The sequence below is a fragment of the Desarmillaria tabescens genome (assembly GCF_030435595.1).
Source record: "Desarmillaria tabescens strain CCBAS 213 chromosome Unknown EV420scaffold_3, whole genome shotgun sequence".
Classification (NCBI taxonomy): Eukaryota; Fungi; Basidiomycota; class Agaricomycetes; order Agaricales; family Physalacriaceae; genus Desarmillaria; species Desarmillaria tabescens.
Window position 1 is genome coordinate 1,181,772 of NW_026848302.1, and position 17,810 is coordinate 1,199,581.

The 17,810-nt window shown below is 47.5% G+C and overlaps 7 protein-coding genes across 7 annotated transcripts; 4 read left to right on the top strand and 3 right to left on the bottom strand.

Moving 5' to 3' along the window:
* Positions 1-171: 171 nt before the first annotated feature.
* EV420DRAFT_1636140 (Ribokinase-like protein) lies at positions 172-1,424 on the top strand (the record flags this gene model as incomplete). Its single annotated transcript, XM_060476551.1, has 6 exons — positions 172-253; positions 311-341; positions 394-439; positions 499-599; positions 651-1,184; positions 1,238-1,424. The coding sequence occupies 6 exons, from the start codon at positions 172-174 to the stop codon at positions 1,422-1,424; spliced, it is 981 nt and encodes a 326-aa protein (XP_060337701.1).
* Positions 1,415-2,652, bottom strand: EV420DRAFT_665824 (acyltransferase-domain-containing protein). The gene is made up of 6 exons (XM_060482991.1): positions 2,470-2,652; positions 2,396-2,414; positions 2,237-2,341; positions 2,072-2,183; positions 1,931-2,025; positions 1,415-1,872 (listed from the first exon to the last, which is right to left on the bottom strand). Exons 1-6 carry the CDS (start codon positions 2,615-2,617, stop codon positions 1,554-1,556), a joined length of 798 nt encoding a protein of 265 aa, XP_060337702.1. The 5' UTR covers positions 2,618-2,652; the 3' UTR covers positions 1,415-1,553.
* A 1,121-nt stretch (positions 2,653-3,773) lies between these two features.
* EV420DRAFT_1743626 (cytochrome P450) lies at positions 3,774-6,724 on the bottom strand. Its single transcript, XM_060480080.1, has 15 exons — positions 6,209-6,724; positions 6,090-6,160; positions 6,003-6,032; positions 5,913-5,949; positions 5,800-5,859; positions 5,738-5,750; positions 5,549-5,684; positions 5,115-5,493; positions 5,013-5,068; positions 4,734-4,966; positions 4,660-4,674; positions 4,537-4,605; positions 4,261-4,480; positions 4,022-4,204; positions 3,774-3,966 (listed from the first exon to the last, which is right to left on the bottom strand). The coding sequence occupies exons 1-15, from the start codon at positions 6,513-6,515 to the stop codon at positions 3,922-3,924; spliced, it is 1,854 nt and encodes a 617-aa protein (XP_060337703.1). The 5' UTR covers positions 6,516-6,724; the 3' UTR covers positions 3,774-3,921.
* Positions 6,725-7,044: 320 nt separating this feature from the next.
* On the top strand, positions 7,045-8,523 carry EV420DRAFT_1507272 (uncharacterized protein). The gene is made up of 5 exons (XM_060471359.1): positions 7,045-7,122; positions 7,174-7,401; positions 7,455-7,638; positions 7,691-7,758; positions 7,841-8,523. The coding sequence occupies exons 1-5, from the start codon at positions 7,077-7,079 to the stop codon at positions 8,467-8,469; spliced, it is 1,155 nt and encodes a 384-aa protein (XP_060337704.1). The 5' UTR covers positions 7,045-7,076; the 3' UTR covers positions 8,470-8,523.
* Positions 8,524-8,540: 17 nt separating this feature from the next.
* On the top strand, positions 8,541-12,063 carry EV420DRAFT_666448 (uncharacterized protein). The gene is made up of 11 exons (XM_060482993.1): positions 8,541-8,884; positions 8,938-9,060; positions 9,108-9,278; positions 9,329-9,482; positions 9,533-10,437; positions 10,488-10,722; positions 10,778-10,915; positions 10,971-11,090; positions 11,140-11,312; positions 11,364-11,451; positions 11,509-12,063. Exons 1-11 carry the CDS (start codon positions 8,616-8,618, stop codon positions 11,974-11,976), a joined length of 2,844 nt encoding a protein of 947 aa, XP_060337705.1. The 5' UTR covers positions 8,541-8,615; the 3' UTR covers positions 11,977-12,063.
* Positions 12,064-12,118: 55 nt separating this feature from the next.
* Positions 12,119-15,617, top strand: EV420DRAFT_666428 (Sodium/hydrogen exchanger family-domain-containing protein). Its single transcript, XM_060482992.1, has 11 exons — positions 12,119-12,407; positions 12,463-12,538; positions 12,594-12,689; positions 12,737-12,751; positions 12,799-13,185; positions 13,235-13,489; positions 13,559-13,659; positions 13,709-13,757; positions 13,810-13,951; positions 14,000-15,071; positions 15,120-15,617. Exons 1-11 carry the CDS (start codon positions 12,348-12,350, stop codon positions 15,549-15,551), a joined length of 2,685 nt encoding a protein of 894 aa, XP_060337706.1. The 5' UTR covers positions 12,119-12,347; the 3' UTR covers positions 15,552-15,617.
* Positions 15,618-15,729: 112 nt separating this feature from the next.
* Positions 15,730-17,682, bottom strand: EV420DRAFT_1507286 (arginase family-domain-containing protein). Its single transcript, XM_060471360.1, has 10 exons — positions 17,488-17,682; positions 17,320-17,435; positions 17,226-17,268; positions 17,050-17,167; positions 16,748-16,998; positions 16,574-16,689; positions 16,369-16,468; positions 16,244-16,311; positions 16,000-16,185; positions 15,730-15,941 (listed from the first exon to the last, which is right to left on the bottom strand). Exons 1-10 carry the CDS (start codon positions 17,636-17,638, stop codon positions 15,876-15,878), a joined length of 1,215 nt encoding a protein of 404 aa, XP_060337707.1. The 5' UTR covers positions 17,639-17,682; the 3' UTR covers positions 15,730-15,875.
* Between the last annotated feature and the right edge of the window lie 128 nt (positions 17,683-17,810).

Here is a 17,810-nt window from a genome sequence, read left to right on the forward strand (position 1 = left end):
CCTGTAATGTTGGTTCTATCCTTTTATCCCCGCGTAATGGTTGGAGTACCGCAGACTTGACAGGCTGTACTCCGTTCACGGGACGTCGTTATGACGCAAGTGACTACATACGTCATTCATCAAACGTTTTCAGTAACTACCATATTGCTGCCCGTATTGTACTATATACCGATGCCAGTACCTCGTGGAATATTGGAACAGCTGAAACAGCTAATACCGCCTCTTAATGGCACCCTTCACAAGGGCCAATCTGGTTAATAGTGCCTGTTTGACATCCCAATCAATCACTGAATAATTGCATCTCTTCCAGGTCGAGTCGGTGTCCTTGGCGGTGCTTTAGAGTAAGTTTTATCCATTCTGATAAAGACTTTCGACGATTCATACAGCCTGTAGCTATACCGGCGCTCCTTTCTTTGCATCAATCTCAGCGCTGCGCTTTGTGCGTAGAAATGATCCATCACTGCATGACTGATAGATCTTATGTTACATCTTTACTAGGGCGCCGATTTATCTCATGTCATTTGCTCGCCAACCGCGGCTGGAGCTATCAAATCATACTCTCCAGATCTGATTGTCCACCCAATACTTTCCCCAGATTCGTGAGCTCCACTGTTGTACATTTAACTTGGTGTACTTATCAAATCACAAAGGACACTGGAGCACGTCAAGTCTGAACTGTCGTCCCTACTCTCTCGTCTCCATGTTCTAGTGATCGGCCCTGGGCTCGGTCGCGAGTCATACATGATGGACTATGCAAAACTGGCGCTGAATTTGGCACGCTCACGAGAGATGTTTATCGTTCTTGATGCAGATGCTCTATTCATGGTTGGTCAGGACATCTCTTTGATCAAGGGATACCATCGTGCCGTTGTCACTCCCAATGTCGTTGAATTTAAACGTCTCAGCGAGCAGGTCGGTGTGGATCCGAAGACCCCTGCGGGGGAACGGGCAGGGATGGTCTCGCGTGAGCTTGGTGGGGTTACGGTGTTGCAGAAGGGAGCCAAAGACATCATATCTGTCGATACGACCGGCAACAAAACCAGTACTACGGAAAATTCTAAAGAAACGGTGGAAGTTGACATTGAAGGTGGGATGAAGAGGTGTGGTGGGCAAGGCGACATTTTGAGTGGCGCTGTGGGTACGATGTTGGCGTGGGCGAAGTGTTATGAAGATGGAGCATTTGGGTATGTTAACCCCGATTACCCTTTCTTGGATCTCCCCCTCACTCGGACCCTAGAGATAGAAAACTTCCGGTATCACGCATGCCTCTACTAGCAGCTATCGGCAGTAGTATGGTCACTCGAACTGCAAGCCGTCGGGCGTATGCAAAGCAAGGCCGGGCTGTCGTCACGGAGGATATGATCCCAGAGGTCGGTCCTTCATTCGCAGAAGTTTTCGGAGAAAGCGAGCAAGGAAAACTGTAGGATTCGCAATGACATCGTTTCGTATCAATACATGTGTATTACCATTGAAGCATATAGCATCGCAAGTCTAGATCTAGCATCTGGGTCTACGCCTCGGATCTAATACCCCATACTTAGTGACGGCAAAAACTACGAGTCCGCTGTTCCTCCCAGTGATACGCCCGACACAGACCTCCCTAACGCTTGGACTGCCTGGTGTACAATGGCGGTAATCTCTGTTCGTATGTTCACGTCCAAATCGGCGGTCGAAGTCTTTCTCAGGTGTTCAATCCTTTTTTTGATTTCATCCGAAGGAATGGGAGCGCCGAATGTGACGCTGAGGCGTGCGCCTATCCGTGGCATGAAGTTGTATGGAAAGGGACGACCCTCCGGCATGAGCGTGTCGAAACCTGTGATCCACATTGGGATAACCGTTGGTACGGCGGTGGTCGAACCAATAATTCTGCCGCTAGAGAAGACTCGATTAGTTCAAATTGTAAGGTGACGTGAATTACGCGAATACGTACACTCCCCATTTAAAGCGTGGCAGGATGGCTAAACCGTCCTTGTCTTTTTGGTATGTGCTGGGTTGGTTTACTTTCCCCTCCCCGTACAAATGAATCTGGGTAAGGTTAGATACCGGGTTTTCTCTAAAGCACGGTTCTCACCCAATCCCCCTTGTTCAATTTCTCTATGGCGGTATCAACAGACCGCTGGAATATTCCCTTGCCGCGGAAAGTTTCAAGTACTTGTCCATGGGTAAAGAAGTACGAGAGTATTCTAGCTTGGTAAGGTGAACTAAGCACTTCATCACGGCATGCAAGCCTACTTACGGGTTTGTAAACATGATATCGGAAGCACCAAGCGTCCAACGTGTCATCCGCGATCGAAGGTAGTATTTGGCGGGAAGTACCCCCCATGTCACGGGGTCATCAAGTCTGCAAAAATCGTAATAGGTATATGTGGTGTTCTTGATGCAAGGCCGTCCTCACGTCGATATATGGTTGGAAACTTCACGCTGATGGTCAAATTTCGGTGATAATAACTGTCAATGAATTAGACCTACCGGTTACAACGCCACGTCCGTTTTCCCTCTGCGAGCTGTTCAAGGCCTCAATGAGTGTAGGCAAGCCATTTACCGTGACCGCACAGAGACCGGAACTGAGGAATGCCTTACACGTTAGACCAATGGTCGTAACGGTAATGGGAGACATATATGATCGCTGACTAAGCCCGCCGGCCAAAAAAATCCACCCGAGATAAGATAAGACGTTCCTACCGCACCGCCACCTCCTTTAAACGATGTTGATCCAGTTCCCACGGGTGGTGAAATATGTGAAGCTGTGTAGTCTTTTCCAATTAGACCAACGACCAATATATGAGGTCTTAATAGTGATAAATACGTGGACGCTTTCATGTTAGAACAAGCGGTTCAATGGAAAGTGGAAATGGACTACCGTCCACGGCAATCGCGCTTGTGATGCCTCATCGATTACCCGTCTTCGCTTATAATGTCACTCCTGGCAGGCGACTGATTAGTGCTGGTCAGAATGGAAGGGAAACAATTGAAACACAGATAACATCTCTACCTAGGCTTTTGACCACTGCAGAATGTGTTGGCTTTTCCATCAAAGGACTCATCTTGCTATGACCGAAAGCCTTGGTCAGAATTTGATCTATTGTCCATCCATTTTCCCAGGATTTCGTCCGGTTTGAAACTGTCGCTTACAAGGAGTGCATATGCTAGGGTCACTGATGAACGAATCACTAAAAATCGCTATGCGCCTCAGAGAAACTGGAAAGAACCTGAACGGGCTAGTAAAATACTCATGCATGCTCAAAATCCTATCGGGAAGCCAGGTTCTTATGAGCAAATTTGATCTGGATTAAAGCATCACTGAACTCTGAACTCGACCCCACAGAGTAAACCATATGGTTGGCTATTTTGATGATCTTTCGGCATTCAGCGAACGTCTTTCTTCCGCCATGAAAATGACACTATTTGCTCCCTTGTGACCTTTGGTACATGACTTGAAAGGCCACATTCAGCTTGGAGGTTCGAAGGCATGTACGTAGCCGTACAGCTGTCAGCATGACTTGCATACAATCGAAGTAGCAATTGAAGGAGCCCCGCTTTCGAAGCTCGAAGGAATGAATGCCGGGTCATGGTTGAAGACGATGACGTTGGCTGCTGATAATGTTGTCCACACAACTCTTGTGGTGATTCAGACATACCGGATCACCATCAATTAATGGACTCTTCCCGCGAGGTTTCGGCCAAGGGGTTTACAGCTTCATTGTTCACGCACTGGTCTGGTGGAAATTACTCCCAAGGAGATTGAACCTTCCTGTAATTCCTCCGACTCGGAAGATGTTAAGAAAAAAGGGGAGTAATGTGGGTCTCTCGAATCGATATCAAGCAACGTTATCTACCTTTTTGATGCCTGAGGACGAGACCAGCAATACACGAGCATTTGATTTCTTTGAACATACAACAAAGTATACGACCACCGACACATTAAACATTTTCATTGGATTCTTTCATCCTAACCCACAAGCCTGCCTACGACCGAACATTAGGTGCGTGTGATAAATCCATAGTGTTAGAAAAGATATACCTTGGCATACAAAGTTAAATGGAACCCAAGCATAATCTTTTCGCGACCTTTGGTCGTTCCAGGGATCTTGGTCCAGCTCTTGGGAGGGATACCTTCAGCAGGCTGAGCATCCATTGCAAGACTAAAGGACGAAAACGTCTGCAGGAGCCGAATCAGATAATACGATGATTCGTTGTAGGCAAACTATTAAAAATGGACCTCAGCCTTCCCGCGAATGGGAATATCTCATTATGGGTTACCTGTTGACCAAGGCAAATCCTCGGGCCGGCATTGAAAGGAACAAAAATAAAGGGATTCGGAGTCAGATACTTATGCAGGCGGCTATCAAGGAACCGGTCGGGATCAAACTCAAGAGCTAAGTGGGTCGCATGAGTATGAGAAATTGCGAAGCTAGACTTAGTACCGTCTGGTCCCCACAAGTCCGTCCTCCGGTGCATTAAAAACACAGAATATGCCACCCTATTGCCGCTGATTATGAGACTTCATCAAGCCATTGACAAGTGCATAGTACGTACCTGGTCCTTTCGGGAATGAAGTAAGGGGCACGGCCTTTGTTAGGGAGAGTTGTAGCAGTCTTGGACGTCCTGGGATATATTAATCATAATATGAAGGCATGATAACACCATAAAGATCCTGACCTGGAATTAACGGGGCTAGATGTGCCTATAGATGAGCTGAGTTGCTCTACAAGGCCAGAAGAACAAATTCATACACCACCGGATAAAGCCTCAAGGTTTCTTCAATATGATGGACATCAGACACGGATACGCTCAAAGCAACGGCTGACACACCATTCAGAAATGCCCTGAGGTACCTCATGTCGCGGATATCTACATATGTAGGCTGCCTTGTACCGAGCTTTTCCAAAATTTCTGCCCGCAACCGTTGCGCCATTTTCGGATGTTCGCACATCATATAAACAGCAAAAGTCAAGAGAGAAGCAGTCTTTGAACAGAGTCAGAGCAACATCAATGATTAAAATAATGCTCACGGTATCTCTCCCGGCAACTAGAATGTTCACAAGTTCGTCTTGGATCACTTTGGCATCTGATAGAATCATAAGCGTGAGCCCATCTGATTACATGCCATTTACCAACGGTCCTCCTCACGAGGAGGTCAAGTAATGACATGTTTTCTTCATCCTTGTCAGCTTTGATACCCTTCGATTTCCTGTCCAGCGCCTCAGCCAAGATTGGCTGGATAAAGCGATCAACTGCCTCTCGATGAGTTTGAACTCTGTCCTTCCAGAGCTCAAGAAGAGGCCAAGTACCACCACCTTGTACACGACCGGCGATAAGTTCCAGTCCGCGTGAGAAGGCTTTGACGAAGAGACTAGACGGATGGTTCACAAAATTTGGATGATTAGCCAAAGGGGATCCGGCCGGGTAAGGTAGACCTGCGGCGATTGACTCGACGTCCTTCCCAAAGAGAAACTCCGTTGCCGAATCGAAAGTGAAACGAGCAGCGACATCCTGGGATGATGAGATGGTGAGGGGCTGATGAAATTTCGTTACTTGGCAAACAGACCTGGAAATCAACCGGGTAGCCTTCCTCTAGTCTGGTTTTGATTTGAGCGATAGTGCTGACAGCGTGTCTCTCAAAGTTATCGAAATCACCGATTCTGTCTTTATTAAAGAGAGGTCGAGACATGTTTCGATGAAATCTTGATCATATAGATCAGTAAAGAGGCTGAAAATGTGTTACGGACTGGCGCACTTCCACATGTCACCTGTAGGAATATTAGCACGGTTCCTGACCCCAGTGAAAGGATTTTTTACCGTCGGAGTTAAAGACTCCAGCTCCTAGGAGGGATCGAAAAGCCGCGATAGTGATTGGGCCTTCATTAAAATCTTCAATGATCGTGTACTAAAATCACATAATATAATCTAACCTTTCTGAAAATCCTGAAATTGGGTGGCCAGAAGAGCCTAGGATAGTGGATTCAATCAACGACGGCAGAAGAAATACATCGATGACATACCTTGACGTGTTCCGGTTCCATTGTCACGACCTTCAGACCAGATTTCCGTCAGCGGCAGGTAACGCGTCCTGTAAGAAGTCTACTCACCTGACGTTCGGAATAGAGATCAAGAGCGAATGTGTACCCATATGCTTTGCTCCAATTGTGAAAACTCTCCCCTGGAACAGGTTTAGGCAGTATCCGGCGAGCAAACGATGTCAGCGAACCAGGGTATCCATTCTTGAAGTTGTACCGAATGTTTCGAACAACGGAGAAACAGTCCTCCTGAACGACTGGGATCATGATAGCTCCCTTCGCGGCTGCGTCCCTTCTGGTCTTGAAGGTAGCAAAGGAGCTCCGGTATAAGTAAACGATGGGTGGAGTTATCACAGCAACTGAAAGTCTAATCCACAGAGCAATACTAGAGTCCACGACGCGTTGCACATTTCCTAAGGCCCAGTACGCAAAGATACCAAGGAAAAGGAGAGGTAGAGAGGTTCGAGTTAAGTATGCGATTCCAGGAGGGAATGCCATTGTAAAACCAGTAGCTTCACAAGTAATAGTTGAAGATGTAATCTTTTATATACAAGAAAGAAGGTATACTGCATGGAAAATAGATTCCACGCCAAGGGAGCATTGTAATGTAAGTTCGAATAGCTCCGTGGAGGTTCGCAAAGATTTCCGCGTTATCCTCAACTCGGGCTAGCTTCGGGCACCTTACTGAGCTAAATCCGAGTCCGAAGGTACTTAACTTAATCGTATTCATGTGCCCAGGACTCGGCCACAAGCTCGGGTAGCAGGTATTAGATGACATTGTGTCCAAAGATACTGTTAGACCCAGTGATAGGTGCCTAGATTGACTTGTGACAAGGATAAGAAGACGAGGAATAGATTTAAGGGGTCTGGCCAGAAAGACGCCAGGAATTTGATTCCACGGAAGATCTGTAAAGAAGGCTCAAAATAAGCGCTTGAATGTTGTCGTACTCGCGAAGCTGAACTTTGAATCGTGCACGTGACCCACATCGATTCGATGTGACATAGTAACACTGCCAAACAAAGACGACCTTGCTTCCAAACCACCATCACTCAGCAATTATGGCATCTGAAGCTCAGATGAAGAGTGAAATAGCAAGGCTTACAGGTAAAGTGTATTGTTCAATGTTATGTTCAAGAGCTTAATGATTTCGTTAAGCGACCATCAATTCTCACAAAGCAGCATCTTCAGACCCATCAGGATATCAAAGGAGCAATACCTACGTGAACCCCAATTACAAACCATTTTACAAGGCCCAGAATAGCTACATTCGCCCAGCAATACTGCCGCCATCTAGCAAACCGGCATCATCGCATCAAGTAAAGGAAGTTGTTCTCAATGGCATCGCTTTCCAGTCATCATCGCGGTCGCTTGTCCGTAAAGATCGTGCGCTACTTTTTTTGCTCTATCTTATCAAGTATTGAACGTTCTTTTCGTAGTTCCGAAGCCATCAGTACAGAAATCATCGGCACCTACGGCTATGCAACAACCTCCATCGTTCTCAAGAAAGTCTGGTCACCTTATTGCCAACAATCGTGCATACAAGCCAAAGTCCACTCGCGGCCGACGAGGCGCCCTTGCCAACCGGAATATGACTCTGAGCAACAGCCGAAGGCCTTATCAGTCTGTCCCGCCACAGGACTCTCGTCCATGTCCAATCTGATTTTGTTCCCAGAACTCGGAAACCCGCCCAGAAACGCATGAAGTATATCGACAAGCCATGCCCTCGGTTCTCTACTACAGGTGTGTTGTCACTCATTTTCACAACCACTCATCGAAGCGCAATCACTTCGGTTCATGTTCATCACAATTATCTTTTATACAGGTGTCTGCAGCCGCGGTCTGACATGCATGTATAATCACGACCCCAACAAAGTGGCTATCTGCTGGAACTTTTTACAAGGCAACTGTTCCAATACTGCTTGCCTATTATCCCACGAACCGACACCTGAACGTACACCTCTATGTCTTCACTTCGCCAACAAGGGTCGCTGCAATCGTGAGAACTGTCCTTTTCCGCATGTTAATGTGGGCGCTCGCCAAGGCGTATGCCGTGACTTTGCTGTCCTCGGATACTGCGAAAGAGGACTGGACTGCGACAAACAGCACGTTAGGGAATGCCCTGATTTTGCCGAGAAGGGTACCTGTACAACCAAGGGGTGCAAGCTTCCTCATGTCATCAGGGCTAACCGCAACAAGAAACCTGTAGCAAACACAGGTGATCCAGCAAGCTTAATCTACAGTGATCCTACTCCCTCGACAACCCCCGGATCTGGGTCTAATGGTAACTCCCTTGAGAAACCTTCGTTTGCTGATAGCCAGCTTGGCGATGAGTATGTATCACTGACTTTCATCGAAAGTGACGAAGATGACAGCGAAGAAGAGGAGGAGGAGGATGCCGATGTCGATGATGAACAGAACGCTTCTGAATCTGAAATACATCAACCAGAGTAGCTATGCTTGTATTCTATCCAGACTTTTTCAATATGTATACCTTTGAATTCGCGAAAAACGGAACCTGAACGGTTTGACCTGCAACTACCATCCTCTACCCAGTCAAATTACCTTTTGATGCTCTCTTAATACGATAATGACCAGAAATGTCGACCCTACTACCCTTTCACACTAAGATAATCCAAGAAATCCATGACCCGTCTACCTCAGAGTTGGTGCTTCTCGCTCGCGGCTTGGGATTACGACGGATAGTATGCACTCTTATGAAAATATACGATTCGCCGCAGAACCTCATTCTACTCGTGAATGCCACACCAGAGGAAGAAACAGAAATTGGCGAAGAGCTGGGCATCATGGGTTGCAGGAAGCCAGGATTGCGAGTCGTTGATTATGAGACTGGGACGAGCAAGGACAGGTGTGTCGCCTCTTTTCTCTGTTCCCGCCGCCGTCTTTCTCATCGTTGTCTAGGCAGAACCTATACAAGAATGGAGGCCTCATTTCGGTCACATCTCGTATCCTTGTGGTTGATATGTTACAGAATGACATCCCTATTAATCTCATAACGGGCATCCTAGTCCTCCATGCAGAAAAGTGCGTCCTGTTCTCTCTACTTTGCTGCTCATCTTGACGCTCTACAGAGTCTCTCCTTTACATCTGGTTTCATTCATTACGAGATTGTATCGGGAGAAGAACGACAACGGATTCCTCAAAGCCTTCACCGACCAGCCGGAACATATCACTAGCGGTCTGTCACCTTTGAAGAATGTGATGAAGGAACTGAGATTAAGGAAGGTTCACATATATCCAAGGTAAAGGCGCGAGTTTTGTCCGCAATACTTCTTCACTCATTATCGTACAGGTTTCATCAAGACATAAAACAGGTTTTGGAAAGAAAGCGCGCAGACGTAGTCGAACTATCCCAGCATCTAACTACCTCAATGGAAGAGATTCATGGTGCCATTGTACAGTGTATGAATACGACTTTAGCTGAACTCCGACGGTCGCGTACAGAGGCAAGTCGTTATGCCTATCTTGATTCCCGGTAGATTTGACATTGGCATAGCTTGACCTCGACATGTTGGCCCTTCCGGCAGCCTATTTTTCCTCCTTTGACCACATCGTCCGCAAGCAGCTCGATCCAGTGTGGAACAAGGTTGGATCCAGCACGAAAGCTCTTGTGCGAGACTTGGGCGTTCTCCGAAGACTCGTGGGATATCTTCTCACTTACGACCCACTTCAGTTTCACTCCTTCTGTGAAACTCTCATTGCTTCCAACAGTACCTCTGCCGGTGGTGGAGCAAAAAGTCAATGGATGCTCACCGACGTTGCCAACATTATATTTTCAGTCGCGAAGCGGCGCTGTTTCACGTCGAGTGTCCCTTCGGCTCCTCAACTGGACGATGACGATGATGCTTGGCAAGTCTTAGATGAGATACAGGGTGAGAGACCGGATACCAAGAGCGACCGCCCAAAATGGATTCCTCGTGGTATGGATCCTGTGCTTGAAGAGCTTCCCAAGTGGAGTCTTCTCGCAGAAGTGTTGGAGGAGATTGAAGGAGAAATTGTCAAGATCGAAGGTAATCGTGCATTTAATAACGCTCCCGGGACGAATACGACATTGGTGATGTGTTCGTCGACAACTACCTGCAATCTGTTGAGCGACTTTATGGGATCCTTGGACCAGACACGGCCAAAGGGGGAATGGGGCAGGAAGTTGATGATGAAAAAACTACGAGCGTGGTTGTTCTGGAAGAGTCGCGCTGCAAAAGACGGGAAAACACCCGCTCCACGTACGAACCAGGAACAGGGAGGTGATCTGGATGACGTTTTGGATGAAGCGTTGAAGAAGAAGGATAGAGATAAAGCTGATCGGAAAGCCAGTCGACGCAGGGTTAGAGGTGGCGCGCCTGCTCCCGCCTCTTCTGGGAAGCAACCTACCGAGGCACCTGAAACTATTGCCGAAGATCTGTGAGAAAATTCTACTCCTTCTTTTGTTGTCGCTTGATATCTTTGTCCAGGTGGAATTATGGTGAACTCAACCTACTTGCCGATGAAGATGTCATGAATCTCACCGATATCACTTCATTAAATTTTGGCCCCGAATTTGACACACATTATGGTCTACTACCGCCCCCCCAGACTGTTGTCATTAGACCGTACTCAGATGACACGGATGACAGGATGCTGGATGAGATCAAGCCTCGGTTTATCGTCATGTTCGAGCCTTGTATGGAGTTTATTCGGAGAGTAGAGGTGATTACCTTGTTCAAATTTCCTGTTCGAGTAGTGATGTTTCGTGGTAACTCAGGTGTACAAGTGCTCGAATCCTGGTCTATCGGTGCGTGTATACCATATGGTGTACGCCAACTCGTGTGAAGAGCACAAGTACCTGGCGGGAATCCGCAGGGAGAAGGAGAGCTTTGAGCGGCTGATCAGAGAGCGAGGGGTACAGTTGTTACTCTTCTCCGTGAAGATAGGCTGCTAATATCATTAATTTTCAGTCCATGCTGTTGCCGATATTGGAGGACCCCAAAAGAACATCATCCAGCGACGAGATCATCAAGACAATTAGTACTAGAGTTGCAGGTGGCAGGAGAGAACTAAATAAGGACCCTTCTAGAGTATGTATCTCTTCCCATGACAGTTGTGACTCGGTCTTAGTGTTTTCAGGTCATCGTGGACATGAGGGAGTTCCGATCCACGTTGCCTTCGCTGCTGCATGCTACGAATCTGCTTGTCATTCCCGCGACCCTAACTGTCGGTGATTATATCTTGACACCGGAAATCTGCGTGGAAAGAAAGAGTTTGGCGGACCTTGTATCTTCCTTTAACAGTGGGCGTTTGTAAGTCCCACCAAACGCCCTAATATGTTGAAGCTGATGCTTGTGCTATAGATACACGCAGTGTGAACTGATGTCTGTTCATTACAAAAACCCGGTCTTACTCATTGAATTCGAGGAAGATAAGGCCTTTTCACTCGAGGTCAGTTCCAACGGCTCTCCGTAGATAAGCCAGCTATAGTCTTATCGTCCTCCACAGATTGTATCAGATATGAAATCCTACGCCAAAACTAACGCTCGATTTGCCTCAAAGAAAAAGGCCTCTGGGAACGTCACAGAGCATGACTATTCATCTCCATCGATCCAGTCAAAAATTGCGCTTCTCGTCCTTACTTTCCCTCGTGTTCGCATAATATGGTCGTCGAGTCCATATGCAACCGCTGAGATATTTAAAGACCTAAAGGTGGACCGTACAGAGCCTGATCCAGCGAAGGCAATTGCAATTGGCGCTGAAGAAGATCCTGATGCAGGCGCCGGTATCAATGCGGCTGCTGAAGAGCTGCTAAGGTCGCTCCCAGGCATAACAGCGAAGAACGTGAAGTACGTGATGAGCAAAGTTCGGAACGTAAGAGAGTTGTGCGAAATGGATCTAAAACAGGTGCAGGATATTCTAGGGGTGGCGCCGGGGAAGGCATGCTATCAGTTTATACATAGAGGTGAACGATAAAGCAGAAGCAAAATCTCCGCAGTCAGCTGAGCTTGGAATCGGGCGCCGCTCAGGATAAACATGATAGTTTTTAAGAAATGGTGGACCGACCGACGCCAAGGAATAGCCCGTAGCAGTGATGCCTCGAGCTGCCATATTTCGGGAACATAGGGGGTAGCGACTGTCGCTGTAGGCATGCAGAGAAGGCAGGGGAGTGCGGGGAAACCAGCATCATTGATCCGGAACAAGCAGAACGTGGGATCAAGTGATATCATCGAATTCCTCTTTGTACGATTCTCGCATAAAGCCATGTCTCCTTTGCCTCTGTCCTTTCCTGACTCCCGTCATCACCACTTGCACTTGCACTCCCAGTGCTTAACCGTTCTTTTCCCATGCCAGAGTTCTCCAGCACTGCTATCACTCTTTTTAGTAAACGCGCGGCTCAGGAACAGGTCAGGAGACTCCACAGTTGCCTTGTCTGGACCTTTCTGAATGTCCACCTTGTAGGGTGGTCTGTTAAGCGGAAAGGATCCCACAGAGGTCAATATTAATGATCCTATTCGACTGTGGATTATACAAGTTGGTGGGCGCGACGTCTGTCCGTGGTGCGCATAATCTGACTGATCTACTGTTTGTAGGCGTCATTGTCGCGACTGCAAGTTTGCTAAGCCTTGGACTGCGTAAGATACGCCAGCCAAAGGTCATAGCAGAAGTTCTGGGTGGTATTCTTCTTGGTGTGTTGTTCGTTAGCTCGTCCTTTCACTTAACTCATTCTTATTAGGTCCTACTGCATTTGGTGTGTTAGTCGGACGCAAAGCCTTTCCCGTCTCTAATACTACATAGGTCGCATACCTGGATTCACCGAGCATATATTTCCTACGGACTCACAGCCTTACCTATCCCTCGTGGCCAACATTGGCCTATGCCTTTTCCTTTTCCTCGTAGGTCTCGAAATAGACGCGGGAGTCGTCATACGCAATGCCAGGCTCTCCGCTTCTATCGGTCTGGCAGGCATGGTTCTTCCCTTCGGTCTTGGGGCCGCTTTGTCCTATCCCGTGTATAAACAATTCATCACCGAGGATGTCGCGTTCACACATTTCATGCTCTTTTCCGGCGTCGCGTTTTCCATTACTGCCTTTCCAGTTCTTTGTCGCATCCTCACTGAACTTAAGCTCCTCGACACGACAGTTGGCATTGTCGTTCTTTCGGCGGGCGTAGCGAATGACATTGGTAAGAAATTGCATGTTTGTTGTCCTGAAGTCATTCTAATATTCGATAGTGGGATGGACCCTTTTGGCCCTTTCAGTGGCATTGGTCAATGCGGGATCAGGCCTTACTGCGCTCTGGATATTGATGGCCTGCGTGGGCTGGACCCTTTTCTTGCTGCTCGGCGTTAAAAGGGCTATGGCATGGTTAGCTCGGAAAACTGGATCAATCGAGAATGGCCCAACCATGTTCTTCATGACCGTGACGATTTTGCTGGTGTTCGGATCGGCTTTCTTCACAGATATTATTGGCGTCCATGCTATCTTTGGTATGTTGCATTTATAGTTGGCTTATTTCCAGAAGCACCTAAATCCTAATCTAACGTAACTTCGTACAGGTGCGTTCCTTGCAGGAATCATTGTTCCTCGGGAAGGTAATTTGGCCATTCGCTTGACCGAAAAGTTGGAAGACATGGTCTCGATAATCTTCCTGCCGCTGGTACGTTTCCTTTTGCTTCATATAGTAGTTCATTCTCATGGTACCACAGTACTTCACCCTGTCCGGTCTATCGACTGATCTGGGTCTCCTAAATAATGGTGCGCCACGACTGTGGAATCAATGGAGGCTTCTCTTACACTACACATCCAGGAATAACCTGGGCTTATACAGTGGGTATCATTTTATTGGCCTTTATTGGCAAGTTTGGTGGTTGCACTCTTTCCGCAAGGTTTGCGGCTGGATTTGGCTGGCGAGAATCGGGCGCGATCGGCTCTTTGATGAGCTGCAAAGGGTATGTGTATATCATTTCGCGTTACTTCCATTTTTAAGACAGCTACAGGCTTGTGGAGCTCATTGTACTCAACGTTGGATTGTCCGCCGGAATTCTGACACAGAGGGTTTTTTCCATGTTCGTTCTGGAAGCCTTGACCCTCACGTTTGCTACCACACCTCTTGTCACCTTCTTCTACCCCCAGGAATGTCGCGTTCGTGTGGCTGCAACAGGAGCCAACTTTAACAACGTTTCTGGTGGGCTCGAAGAAGGAGGTTCTTCACGAACTTCAAGGGCGAGCGAAGCTGGATTGTCGAAGACTCGGTTCACTGTTGTTCTCGACAAACTCGAACACGTCCCAGGAATGATGGTCATGGCCCAGTTGATTCAGCCGTCTATCCATGCTATCTCTACTTCGGACAACAATGCGTCAGGGACCAAAAAGAGCATGATGAAACTGAAGAGCGCAGGACCTTCCATCGAAGCACTCCGGCTCATCGAACTCTCAGATCGTACCTCAGCGGTCATGAAGTCTTCGGCGGCGGAGTCGATACTGCTCAGCGACCCTCTTCTCTCTATTTTCAAGATGTTTGGTCAACTCAACGATTTGGTCATCAGCACCGCGTTGTCCATCGTTCCGTACGATGACCTCTCGCAGTCTGTTGCGGACAACGCGCGGGATAGTGGTTCTGAAATGATCATGCTTCCGTGGCTTTCCCCTTCTACCTCCCATGATAGTTACCTGCTCGAAAACATGGTCACAACCAAAAGCCCTCCGAATAATCCATTCGAATCTCTCTTCAGAACAAACGCCCCTACAGATCAATCCGCAGTAATACATTCGCATTTCGTTAGAGGAGTTTTCGCTCATAGTAAAACTGACGTCGCGCTCTTCGTTGACCTAAGCACTCCTGGAATGCCCATTGGAAGCTCCCATCATATATTTCTTCCTTTCTTCGGCGGTCCTGATGATCGTTTGGCATTGGACTTTGTTGCTCAGCTCTGCGAAAATCCGAAGACCACTGCGACTATTGTACGTGTGACGAAACGAGACGTAGAAGTTCCTATGGCGTTTGTCGAGGCAGCTCATCTCGGCAATGAGAAGGGAGCAGTTGAGCGCACCGAGCTCACTATTACATCAGTAAGGAATTTTTGTTTATGATCAGCATCATGCTAATATTACTCTCAGGTTGCAAATACGTTCCCAGATACTGTCTACGGACACGCCACGACAGAAACCCGAATGCAGTCCGAAACGGCGGACAACATCATATGGGCCCGCTATGCATCACCCTCAGAAACCTCTGTCTACCCCACCCAAGAAGCACTCAAACGAATGAAATTCCGAGAGCTGTCTTCACCTATACCTTTGCATGCTATCTTAGCAGCTGCAAATGAAGAGATTGAGGTGATGAAGGGTAAGCGCATGCTAACTTTGATTGGTCGCTCGAGGAGACTGGCGGTGGAGAATCATGCTAAAGAGATCAAAGAGTTGATGGATGAGCATGGACATGTCGGACCAGAGGTAAAAAAGACTATCGGGGATGTAGCGACCTCGTTTGTCTTGTCGAGATGTGTGTCGGGCGTAATTGTTGTCCAGGCCGCAGCAATTCAGGACTGAGTCAAATGCAAGAGTATACTTATGACTTGTGACGATTTTACGATACTTATGATGGACGTAGGATGGACGTACTGATGACCATTGATTGTAGATTTAGTTAAGTATACCACCTAATGCTCTGTTTTGTTTGATCAGGTTGCAATGCCTTCCGTTAATAACTCTGAAGCCCAAGCACCTTCTCGCTTAGATTGGATGAAAGACATAGAATCAATTTCGCGTACGGTACGAACACAATGGGTCGAGAACGTTATTCGGGCAATGAAGAAGAAAAGAAAAGATATGCATGTATGTAGCAGCGTCTCATCTTTGAAGTGCACTGCGGCCTTACTGAGAACCCCGCACCTTACCTAGGGGAGTTTTAGCCATGACAGTGAGAACCTCGAAGAGAACCTAGAATCAAATAACAAATCAATTCCAGAATATCCCCGACAAGTATCGAAAAACTTACATCAGCTGCAGCGATAGTAGTAAGCTCTGCATTGGTGTCATATGCAGGTGCGACTTCCACTATGTCAGCCCCGACGAGATGAAGGCCGTCCAAGCCCCTCAAGATTGTGCGAATCTCGCGAGTGGACCAGCCTCCGGTCTCTGGCGTACCTGTGGCAGGAGCAAAAGCAGGGTCGATGGAGTCGATCTGATGTTCAAATGAATCCATGATCGACGTTTCTATGAATTTGAAAAACAACGCTTACATCAATAGAGAGGTAAACAGGTGCCTCTCCGACGGTCTCACGAATTTTCTTGATAATACCGTCAGTTCCTAAATATCGCCGCATTCAATACAACGAGCCTCTTTCTAAAAATCAAAGAAACTAACCGATGGTATCAATCTCGCGGGCTTCAATGCGCTTGAAGCCCGCGTCGTCGTCATTGTCGTAGTCCTCGAGCCCAGAAAGTGTCGTCCGGATAGCCCCGTGCTATAGAAAAAGGACAAACTAGGATCAAAGTACTCGGCAGAGAGAGAAACAAAAATGAAAGGGAGCAGGGGATATGGGGTACGGATCAGAACAGGAAGCACTTGCAATTGATGATCCATTCTGAATAAGACCTTCTTGGCTCGCCCAGTAGAAATATGTTCCATGATTGATGGCAGCGACGTCCGACGGGGCTCCTCCAAAGACAGAAGGCTTCCAGGTATCTGTATATGTTTGCTTCAGTTAGCGTGCATCCAATGGCGCAGAAGAGCAGGTATCTACCCAGATGAGAATCAAAGTGGATCACAGAAATGGGTCCGTAAGCCGAATAAACAGAACGCAAAATTGGAAGAACGATGGTGTGATCACCACCGAGGGTAACGACACGAGGGTGATGTTTGCCATCGATTGAGAGGGGCGTCAAAGCTTGACCAGTCACGGAATCGTTCCCCAAAGGAGAGTACGTTTCACGATGAAGCAACGCCTTGTGCCCTTCTTCAATCTGTTTGATAGCAACCTTGTTGTCGTAGGGCCTATGAATCAATTAGCACAAAGAAAACAGTCGCGGACCCGACCGTACTCACGTAACGGGAATGTCGCCACAATCCACAATTTTGAGCCCGGATTGGAACGGGTTAGAGTCGAGAGGAACATTATAACCGCCATACAATGTCAAACGACGAGATCCAGAACGAATGCCAGCTACAGGGATGGACACATTACGGTCATGAACATAACTGAAAGACACGAGGCATATTACCTGGACCGAAGCGTGCTCCGGGCCTGTAACTGGTACCGGTATCCTAGAGAAAAGGATTAGATACTCGAAATAATCAATACGCTCAAAGGCTCACAAAGGGTGCGCCAATGAAGGCGATGTCAAATGACTCGCCCTTGTCTTTGGTGAGACACTGGACCCACGGCAATTTAGCGAAGGTGGTAATGCCAGAGAAGATGGCGTCAGCAGTGACTGTAAGATGGCATTAGCTTCATGGGATCGATTGGAGAGGTATGGTACTTGCCTTCGCCGGTAGTGGTACGGTACAGAGGTTCAAGAGGATATTTGACATAGTCCAATGGCATCTGGTCTGCATGGTCATGGTGATGATCATGTTCGGCCATAGATACGGCCAAGAAGGTGGCAAAATATACAGAAGAAAGTAAGTACTTCATATTGCAGCGGGTGACTCGAAGGAACTGGGGTGAAGATAAAGTAAACCCCTTCCTCCTGTTTATAAAAGAATGACGGAGGAATTTGAAACCAGACCATAGCTTGGCCTCGGGAAACTGTATAAATTCCGCAATGATTCCGTTTGTATTGCTCCATGTCATTCCGTCAGAGTCC